Here is a 10,674-nt window from a genome sequence, read left to right as displayed (position 1 = left end):
CGCATTATTTGGTGAGACAAATTATTCGTGTGTATATATATATATATATATAAGAAAACACTATTTATCTATTATTATCATTGTATTATATTTTAAAAATCTCCTTAGTGGAGAGACTAACTAGTAATCATAAGCTCTCGTAGGTTATAAAAAAATTGAATTTGTCACTCTTAAGGAAATGCACTGATGAAATAATTATAAAATTGAATGGTTATTTACCTCTCAATGATTGAAGTAAAACAAGTTTAAAAATGATAATTATATTAAATTAAATTAATGAAATTTGAATATTTTAATTACTAAAGATAAAATTCATATAAAAACATCATTTGTGGGATTAGTATATCTTGTACATTTTTTTTGTCATGCTTGAGTTTTTTTCATTAACTAAATTTTCAAATGATTTTTTCTTTTACTTCATGTGAATATATATCTCAATTTTTTTTTAATTTAAAAATTATATTAAAGAATATTAATATTAAATTATAATATATTTAAATTTAAATGTAAATCAAATCGATAATAATACTATAATATGTGATTTTTTTCTCCACAATTTTTAGTAACCTAAACAATATTATTTTGAACAATGGAAAACTGTGTTCGATTTTTTAAAAAGTATTAAAAATAATTTGAATCATTATTAAATATTGTAGTTAAAAAATCATATATATATATATATATATATATATATATTATGTAAGAGATATGGAAAAATAAGAATTACATGGAGTAATTAGAATTTATATCAAATGAATAATTATAGTTAAAGATAATTTTAAGGAAAACAATGTGTACATCAAATAAAAAAAATACTCATATTATACTATAAATAATTTATTATTTTATTTAAAGTTTTATAAAATATAATGAATTTTTAAATATACTTTCTATCAATAGGAAGATTACTCAATATATTCACTAAATTATAACATTCACAATTATGACACTGATATGAGGTGACTGACCCAAATAGAAAAGTTACATGAACAAAAGATGTTAGCAGTTTCCAAAGGGTTATAGTTTGATAAATATCTTAAAAAAAAAACAATTTTAATTGTCAAATTGAAAGATATTCAATTCCTTAAATAAGCATATTTAACAAGCAAAGATCAATCGAGTTTAAAAGATAACCTGTACCTGCCCGGTCCAGTGACAACTTGGCCCACTCTGGTCTTCCAAGATATCTCTCCTGGACGAGATATCCGCGTTAGTGATGAAAACTCGCGGAATATTCGATAAAGTATAACATGGTAACAGTAAGTTAATTATATTTTCTTATCTGATTTATCAGCAGGACCAATATTTAATATATTATTAATAAAAACTGGTCTAACAAGATTACAATATTTTATATATTATTAATTATTAATAACCAATAAGGTTTGAGTTGTGTTCTCTAGTTTTTGCAGTTGGTGTTTTTCCAGGAGAAGTTCATTTGGTAATCATCTCGCGGTGGTGGTCTCTGCCGTTCTCTTTGGTTGCCTTCGGTGGGGTGCTGAGTGCGATTGTTTTGATTTCCGGAGATTCGAGTAGAAGATCTCTTCTGGTGTGGCGTGACGCATTACATCTGTAGCAATGTGAGGTTTAGACTTGAAGAGACCTTTCATCTTTTCAAAGTATTATGTTTAATCTTTCCTTTTGTCTCAAATCACACACTCTGGTTTGGTTAGCGTTTGTGATTCTCAGGGAGTGGAAAGAAGGGACAAAATAAGAACCAGATAATCTGGATATTTTAATTATTTCCAAATATAATGCTTATTTATTTATTTACTTTTGAGATTTTGTTGGAGAATTATGGAGGAATTGAACATGGATACAAGAAAAGGATGAGGTAGAGGATTGGGATTTTACCTAAAAATAATACCAAAAAAACAACCATTTTTTATTGTAACTGCCCTCAATATAAGCACCCGGAAGAGGTGATGGCGCAGGTCAGAACTCTGATGGTGATGGCCAGCGGCCAAACTAAAAAACTGACACATCTACATTACATATTTATCCCTTTTCTCTTTTCTCTGTCATCGTGTGGGACCCACGATCAATTTTAAATAATATAAAATGCCAGAGTAGCAATGTCAAATGGGAGTTTTCGATTTAAGGATGTCAAACTAACATTTTCCTTCCTTCTCTCTGTTTTCATGGTTGCTCATTCACTCTTTTTTTTTTTTTTTTTTCAGTTTCGGATCAGCATTACACTTTCATGGATTCAGAGCCTTCTCCGCAAGTCAAAAGGAAGGTTTGCTTTCAATTTGTTCAACACATATTATTATTATTATTATCAATATTTTCAATGCAACAACTTTTTTACATCACAAAGTAAAATTATTTAATCTGCTGTTGTTATTGGCATTGCAGCATAAATTTGCACCAAGAGCACCACCCCGTCTTGTTCCAAAGAAAGAAGTTAAAACGTATGGATTATTTTGTTTGATGATAGTTTATGGTGTAGTGCAGCTTGATTTAATGCTACTCTTTTTCTGCTTTTGCAGTGAAGTTATTGAGGATGCTGCGGCTGATGCGAACCAGGCTAAGGATCTGCTGCGGCGTTTCAATGTATATGTGACTTTAATTTGATTGGTATCTCATAATTATTTTACTTTTCTGTGATTTTATATATCCCTCTTATGCTGTGTAGGAGAGTGCTATGAAGGCAAGGAACAAGGTTGAGAAAAAAGGTTTGCTATGTTACTGAAGTTCTTTGATTTGATTGTCTTTGTCTTTTTATCTTCAGCATTAGTTTTCTGACCCCGTTGTTTGTTCTTTTCGCTGTTGGAAATAAATCATGAAAATAGATGTTACCTCTCATAATAAATCCTGAAAATGAACGTGCACACAAATGTTTGGAGTTTACTTGACTGTTAAATAGAGAAGCACGATGAAGAAATTGTTTTAAGAATAGTAGGGTGAGTAACCCGTGACGTGGAATATTTAGATTGCCAAACCTAGGGATACCGGGAGATATTCAATATCACGGTCTGGTACACTGACGGGTTGTCATTACTTTTTTGAAGTTTGTTTTTTTTTATTTGAAAAGCAGTAATGTATATGACTAAGTCTGTTACTCGGCTAGTTTATTTTGATATTTTAGGAGATTTGTTAGCATCTTTAGTTTATGTATCATGATGGTAACAAGTGCGTAGCCTCAATTTTTTCATTCCCATGTTTACCATACAACAGATGTCAATTTTTTGTTCCTTTTTTCTTTTTTTCTATATTAAACAATCTCTGTTGCCCACTCTCACATCTGTAATACTCTGAAGTTCAACTCCTTAATCATAGGTCGTATATTGTGTGAAGCTACTGTTATTCTCTTTAATTATTATTACTCATGGCAAAGAAAGTTACTACAAATAACTTCTCTGACACCTCGGGGAATTTTTACTGAGAATATGTTTCATGCCTTGCCGAATTACCGGAGAATCAATGAGTTAGCATTTACTCTCTAAAATGTTTGTTCCCTTCCCACGGATGTGTGTACAAGTTCCTCGGACTTCATTGATTGAATTGTTGTTGAAGTAGCGTAATTTGGATACTTAGTATATAGTCTGTCTATGTATAGATCTTATAATGAAGCTTAACACGACTCCCTTTTCACCTAGGCAAGTGTAACATCATGTTCTCTGTTTTCTAAACTGGCGTAGTGCATATTTATGGTTTGCAGTGTCAGCTTCACAAATTGCTTTTGGTTATGGTGGTGAATCAACTTCTTTGAAATCATATGGTATTGGCAGGGGTGGGAGAAGTGTCAACATCAATCAGAATTCAGCATCTAATGGTATGCCACCATTAATACACTTTCATTTAATAGATTTGTACACGAACGATCCTTCCTCCTATTAACAGTATTCCCGTGATGCTTTAATTGCAGTGGTGGCCGAGAAAGAATACACAGAACCATGGGTAAGTATTCTGAATGAAACGAATATGCTCTCTAATTGATGTACTGTTTTATCTTCTGTTTATCATTAATCGATGTAATTGTTCTTGCTTATTTTTGTTCTGAAGTATTGGTTGTTGGATTTTGCTACAGGACTATTACAGTAATTATCCAGAAACTCTTCCTTTGAGGAGGCCATATTCTGGAAATCCAGGTATAATTCAAGAACTATCTTGCAAAAAGGAAAGGAAGAAAAATAATGAAGTAAAATTGATGGAAAACTGACTGATTTCAGCTAGTTTTTTTAGTGAAAAAACTTGTTCGGCTCATTTCCAGAATTAACAATTTTAGTTACTAAGCTGTTCACCTTTTTCTCCTGACTGGAGTTAAGAACTTTATTTCATTGGTACTTTGAAAGTAATGTTAGATTATTCTCGGAACAAAAGGATCATAAAGAACATCAAACTCTATCGTACAATAAATTATTCTCAATATATTAAGAGTCAAATGCGGAAGCTTACTAGATTAGCCTTTAGGAGTAACGTCGATGAAAGAGTGGCACCTGATCTTCTAATCAGAATCAACGAAAGATTTGAAGGTGAGTTTGTGAGACGATACTGTTCTCTTTCTAGTAGGTTATCCCCAAGAATGTCCAAAACAAAAAACACATATCTAATGTCTTATTTCTTTATCTAAAACTGATTAATGAAATATCAGTTCTATATCTTTGCCAGTAGACAGAGATCCCTTAACATGTTATTGAACAGTCAAATTTAGTGAACAGTCTAACCCATCACGGACCATTCTTCAGAAACCCATAAATTATAAATTATCTATAAAATTAATAATCATATGCAATATAATTGATACTAACAAATAATATAATTTATTTATTAATGTTAATCCATATTAATGTTATATTTATATAATTTTATTATATAATTATTATGGATTAACATTAATCAATAAATTATATTATTTGTTAGTATCAATTATATTGCATATGATTATTAATTTTATGGATAATACATAATTTTTGAGTTTATGATGAACGATCCGTGATGGGTTAGATTGTTCCGTGTTGAGTAACCTGTCGAGAGGTTTCTGGTCTTTGCAGGTAAGGATATAAAGTTGATATCCCATTAATCAGTTTTAGATAGAGAAATAAGACATTAGAGTTGTGCTTTTTATTTTGGGCATTCAGTCTTTTGTGAATAACCAACTAGAAAGAAAGCAATATCGTCTCACACATACTTCCAGATCTTTCGTTGATTTCGATTGAACAATCAGGTACCACTCTTCCATCTACATTGTCTCTAAAGGCTAATCAAGTACGTCTCCACATTTTGCTCTTAATATATGGGGAAAATTTATTGTATGATAAGGTTTGATGCTCTTTATGATTGGTTTGTTTTGAGAATAATTAACAATTGATATCATAGCCAAGGTCACGAGTTTGATTCCTGGAGAGCAATTGTTAAGGGGAAGATTGTTGTGGGTTGCACAATTGTCTCGTGATGGAGACCAAGTGATGGCATCAATTATTCTGTGACGAAGGTCAAGTGAGTAGGGTCATAATCGAATCATGGGACTTAGACCCTTATATATGCTCTTAAGCAAAAAGAGTTATTGACCGTCTTTTAACGTAACATTTTTTTTTTTTTTTCTGATAGAGCTTCTTGATGAAGAGGAATTTGGGGAGGCTGCAGAGTCCAGAACATACAATGAAGATGCATCAAATTCAGCAATCGAGTTAGGCCTTTTGGTAGGTAATCTGAATTTTGAGAAATTAAATCGATCAATTAAATTTCTTTTAATCATTTTAGAATAATGTTTTGAACAAATTGTTGGTAGGAGGAAAACCTAGAGGCAAATATGTTCCTGATTAAATTGCCTTCAAAGTTGCCTATGGTTATACAATCAACTACTGATGGAGGCAAAGATGTTAATGCGAAGTCTAAACCTCCTGGGGGTTCAAAAAAAGTGGAGAAGCTTTATGAGTTGAAAGACTTACCATCTGGCTTCATGGGTAAAATGCTGGTATACAAAACTGGTAAAATCAAACTCAAGCTTGGCAATACCCTTTATGATGTAAGTATGTTGCATTCACTACATAAATTACAGGGTACAGATCATAGTGTTATTTTATCAATTTTTAAATACTCAATAATGTATTATCAACAAAATAAAATTTAAACATCTTCAAAAAATTCATATTGCAAGAATGGTATTGTCATCTTATGTGACATACAAAATCAACTTTACTGTATTACTTTTTGAATATTTATCCAACTCACCCTTCCGTAAGTTAAATGAGTAGTACAAGGTTAATTGTTAAAATGTTAAACTGGTGCAGGTTTCTTCAGGTATGAATTGTGGCTTTTCCCAAGATGTGGTTGCTATCAATACGACTGAAAAAAATGTGTGCACCATTGGGGAGATAAGCAAACATGTTACAGTAACCCCGGATATAGATGGCATACTTGACGATTTGTCTGATTTGTGACTAATTCAAATCATTTTTGTTTTCAGATAGTTTACATTTCTACATATATTTATGAATTTGTTGAAATGATGTCATAAACAGTGAAATGAGAAGAAATAAGAAAAATGAGCATGAAATTTTATCTGTTGAAACGGGACCATGATTCACAGAACTTAATGTAGGAAAGGAAGGTAGAAATAGTTCAATCTATTATGTTTTTTTTTTTTTTATATATTTCTTAGGCTTAATGCTTTCTGTTTCTTCATAACGTCAGAAATTCTCAGGTTCAGTAAGTAGCACAGTTATTGAATTAAAAGTTATTTCATTGAATCTTTTTTAGTTAACTTAATTATATGGTTTCTTGTTTCTAGACCAATGAAACATAAACATTCGTGTCTCTTTTCTTCTTAGGCATCCATTTTTGTTTTTGTTTGAAAGGCTAGTGGGTGATTTTAAACTTTTTTTTTGGTTGGGGATGAAAACATGAGCTTCAAGGAAATAACGTTAGAATCAGAGTTCAAATTCGAAAACCTAATGTTTTGAATATTACTTTTTTTTATATGAATTCTCATTATATCCATCTTTTCGTATTATTTTATTCATACATTTATTTTCAGTTTGAAATCAATATCAATAAATTTTTAAATTTAAAAGTTGACTTTAATTTAGTGTATGATAAAACTTAAATTATAATAGTTACATTTTATTTTTATTTTTAACATAAAATCACATTCTATAACTATTTTTCAATTTATATAGAAACAGTAGATTGAAAAAAAAGAACCGGGGATTAATGATTTTTTTACTGATTTTATACTTTTTAAAAATTAAAGTAAAGTAAAATACGATTACCATTTAATTAAAAGTAAAAATATAATCTTTTATTTATTTTTTAAATCAACGCTCCTTTATAGTTTATATGCTACTTAAACTATAATTAAATGTGTAAGGCCCGTTAAGATTGCTCCTTATCTTTCAGTCCTAAACTAAAAGGATTGTCCTGGTAAGTGGGCCTAAGGGCTGGTCCAGTAGATAAAACCATCATTCGTTGTCCTAAGCCTCACTTTTCACTCATTTTCACAGAACCTAGGTCTGCAGCAGTCAACCCTTCTGCTAGGGTTTGTTCACTGTTACGTTGAGCTAAGGGAGATTGCTACTTCACCCCTATAGTTTGTCCTTAGAGCTGTTGTACCCGTGGTTGTGCCGCCAGGATCTCTACTAAGCTTTTTCAGGTACGTGGAAGTTAGAGTTTTCGAGTCTTGAATGATTTTCTGGCTGGGTTGATGTTTGTTGGATATTGCATGAACTGTATGTTTGTGATGAATGTGTGAACGATCTTGGACTGTTGCTTGGGTATGGATATGTGACTGTTGCAGGAAAGGCAGTGGCGAGATCTGTCAATCCCGCCCAGGCTAGGGTAACTCGCCCAGGCGAGACTTGCAGGAGCAACCAGAGTTTCGCGAACCCTCGCCCAGGCGAAGAACTCTGGTGTTGAGTGAGGCCAGTCTCACTCAAGCGAGGGCCACTCGCCTAAGCGAGGAGGAGTGAAGGCCTGGAACGCTGTTGTGGTCTAGCCCAGGCGAGGGGCGAGAGGTTGTCTCGCCCAGGCGAGCCAGGACTCGCCTAAGCGAGCCTGCGAGGAAATCCCAGCATTTGTCGCGATCTCGCCTAAGCGAGGGTCTATCGCCTAAGCGAGAATATCCCTCTCGCCTGAGCGAGGGCTCTTGGCTTGAGCGAGATATGCTGTAGGTTGGATGACTCTCTTAAATTGGTAAATTAGATTGTTGGTTATGATGTGTTTTGTATGAGGTATGAAGTTTGTGAATTGAAAGGCATGGTATGATCTATGTTATAAATTGTATAAATGATTATGCATGTTGGGAGGAGATTATATGTGGGGGAATTGTGAGCTTGGCATGATTTCTACATGAATTGTACATGAGAAGTTGGATACATATGTATATGCGTGTGGTCACAAACCTGGAATGAGCAACAATGAATCTTGATGGTTGGTAAACCTTTGGTATGGTTTTGGTATGAGGAGAAACACTTTACTCATGATTGGGAATAGCGAGTTGGTAATGATTCAACATATGAGAAATGAGGATTTGGTTATGGATTTTGGTTTGAAATCTTATGTGCAACGTATGTGTAAATTCTTGGCTGTTTATGTATGTTGGTCCGTGTCAGTGCTTAATTCCTTGGAATCTCTAGGTGAGACTTTCAGGGTTGCGCTTCAGTGGTCGGGACGTGATTCCATGGCCCCTGTTAGTGGGTGTCCATGGTGGTGCCCCATCTGTATAACTAGTGGTAAGGATTCAAGGTAAGGTTGCATCCTGACACTTTAAGGAGTCAGTTAGTCTCACCTAGAGCGGACTGACTCCTGTGGTGAGAGTAGCAGGAGGCCTAAAATTCATTAAGGACTAACCTTGTAGTGAGGGAAAATTGATTCATTGTAACACTTGTAACACATAGCTCGGGGGTGAGCAGAGGTATCCACCACAGGTGCAAGCATCCACTGAATCCGACCAGGTTATACGTATCCGGATGAGTCGAGTCGAGTCGTAGTGTATTGATTGAAAAGTCATAACATGCTTGTTTGTTGTATGGGTACTGGATGGTAAAAATATATTTGACTGTATGATGAAAATGTTGTCGGCTCTAGCTTACCCTGTTTGTTGTATGGTTGTATTGTATGTGGTTGTTCTTTCTGGCGATGATCATCAATTTGATTGATGGGAGCAGATGGACGAGGTTCTCGTGGTCAGCAAGGAAATGGCGATTCCGCTAGTTAGCCATCTGGGCTTGATTCTATTTTTCGTTATGGTCCTTTAGGGCTATGGCCCATATATTGTTTCATGCTTTAATACTCTACTCTCATTGTTAGACTTGTATCTGGTTTCCCGTTGGCATCGTGGTGTGCCCAGGTTGTAGGAGTTGTGTTAAGGATCCCAGGACTATGCTACAGTACTATCTTTGTGTGACGTTTCCTTTAATTTTGCTTAATAATTAAATGGAACGTTACAAAATGTCGATTACGATCTAAAACTTAAAAAGAAAATTCAAAGCAATTACATTATTTACTATAGATGATAGGGTTAAGTGGCTAGGTTAACAAATAAAAAAACATAAACATAAACAGCAAACAGAAAAGGTTTAGTATATATCTATGACAAACAAACAAAAAATTAAATTAGTTCAACTTTATATAATTGGTAAAAGAAATCCAGGAAACAATATATAAGAATTGATTTGAAATAAAATGGATCGAAGAAAAATGTTGAAAATTGATGCAAGATAATGTATCATATATAATTATATGATATTAGAAAAGAAGTATTGAAAAATTGCTACTATCTTTATTAAAAGTATAGTAAGAAATATAAATATAAAAAAAATGTTACTAATTTATCCCATCAAATTAGTGATAGGTAAGTTTATCAATATAACATGTACCTTTACTTGTAAAAATTTATTTCAGTAGAATACCTTCAAACATCAAAATTGTTGCCTACGGGTATATTTTGAAAATTCAGTAGAAAAACAATAATACAAACTTAGTAAAAAAAAATTCAAATTTCTTATATAGCAATTGAAGACTATGTGATATTTGATGAATTAAGATAGACATTGTTGAAAGCAGAATAAATTCAGCTTTTTTCTATGTATATAAAACTAATTTAATAACATTTATTTAAAAGTAGTTATAAAAAGAATTGTGTTTTTTATCTAAATTTTTGCAACTGAATATGATTGGATGAAAGTGGAGCAGTGCTTATTTTGCAGAGTTTTTGAAGATTGATGTAGCTTGAGATAGAAAAATGTTTTTCCCCAGAAACGCAATGTATCTCTGAGAGGAAAAAGTAAAGAGCGTACTGAAAATGAGGAAAACAACGACACTTCTTTGTTCCCTTTAATCCATTTGGTGAAAATGATTTCGATTGAATCAGTCACAAAATAGGGATTTGCGAAAATGAAATTCACCAAAAATAGCTAAATTAATTTTCATTTTGATGCTCAAATTGAAAAGGTGTTGGCACTATATCAACTGCAAAACAACTGTTTTAACTTAATAATTTCACATCTCTTTAAAAGTGTAGTTATGTGAAAGCGATTGAGAATTAAGTATAAATCTCAGTTTCTTATTGATTAATGATGAGAAAATTGAATCATATATGAAAAAACAAAATTTTATTTTTTATGTAGATTGAACTTGTGTTTGATTATTACTGTGTCTCTCTGATAATTTTTATTATTTTTTTTAAAAAGCACGTAAAAGAATTTGACATTTATAGGGTTGCGTAATAGG

At 32.6% G+C, this 10,674-nt stretch overlaps 1 protein-coding gene across 4 annotated transcripts; it reads left to right on the top strand.

Annotated features, from left to right (window-relative positions):
* The first annotated feature begins 950 nt into the window (after window positions 1-950).
* Window positions 951-9,370, top strand: LOC114177028 (DNA-directed RNA polymerase III subunit RPC4-like). Of its 4 annotated transcripts, XM_028062257.1 has the most exons (13): window positions 951-1,580; window positions 2,181-2,239; window positions 2,359-2,414; window positions 2,493-2,556; window positions 2,639-2,678; window positions 3,665-3,778; window positions 3,872-3,903; window positions 4,034-4,094; window positions 5,554-5,645; window positions 5,735-5,971; window positions 6,237-6,246; window positions 7,449-7,597; window positions 9,111-9,370. In XM_028062257.1, the coding sequence occupies exons 2-12, from the start codon at window positions 2,204-2,206 to the stop codon at window positions 7,502-7,504; spliced, it is 798 nt and encodes a 265-aa protein (XP_027918058.1). In that variant the 5' UTR covers window positions 951-1,580; window positions 2,181-2,203; the 3' UTR covers window positions 7,505-7,597; window positions 9,111-9,370. The 4 variants fall into 4 exon arrangements, with proteins under 4 accessions (XP_027918058.1, XP_027918057.1, XP_027918056.1 ...); XM_028062256.1 differs by lacking the exons at window positions 7,449-7,597; window positions 9,111-9,370 and having other exon boundaries at window positions 961-1,585; window positions 6,237-6,415; XM_028062255.1 differs by lacking the exons at window positions 7,449-7,597; window positions 9,111-9,370 and having other exon boundaries at window positions 961-1,619; window positions 6,237-6,415.
* Window positions 9,371-10,674: the final 1,304 nt, after the last annotated feature.

The sequence above is a fragment of the Vigna unguiculata genome, chromosome 3 (assembly GCF_004118075.2).
Source record: "Vigna unguiculata cultivar IT97K-499-35 chromosome 3, ASM411807v1, whole genome shotgun sequence".
In the NCBI taxonomy this organism is placed as follows: domain Eukaryota; kingdom Viridiplantae; phylum Streptophyta; class Magnoliopsida; order Fabales; family Fabaceae; genus Vigna; species Vigna unguiculata.
The sequence above is the reverse complement of the archived record's forward strand: the minus strand, read 5'-3'. Positions and strand labels throughout refer to the sequence as shown.

Excerpts from the sequence above, each read along its gene's own strand:
- LOC114177028 (XM_028062256.1), top strand. The coding sequence starts at position 2,204 with ATGGATTCAGAGCCTTCTCCGCAAGTCAAAAGGAAG. Across the intron at positions 2,415-2,492 it reads CCAAAGAAAGAAGTTAAAAC|TGAAGTTATTGAGGATGCTG; the intron begins GTATGGATTATT and ends CTGCTTTTGCAG. Across the intron at positions 5,646-5,734 it reads CAATCGAGTTAGGCCTTTTG|GAGGAAAACCTAGAGGCAAA; the intron begins GTAGGTAATCTG and ends AATTGTTGGTAG.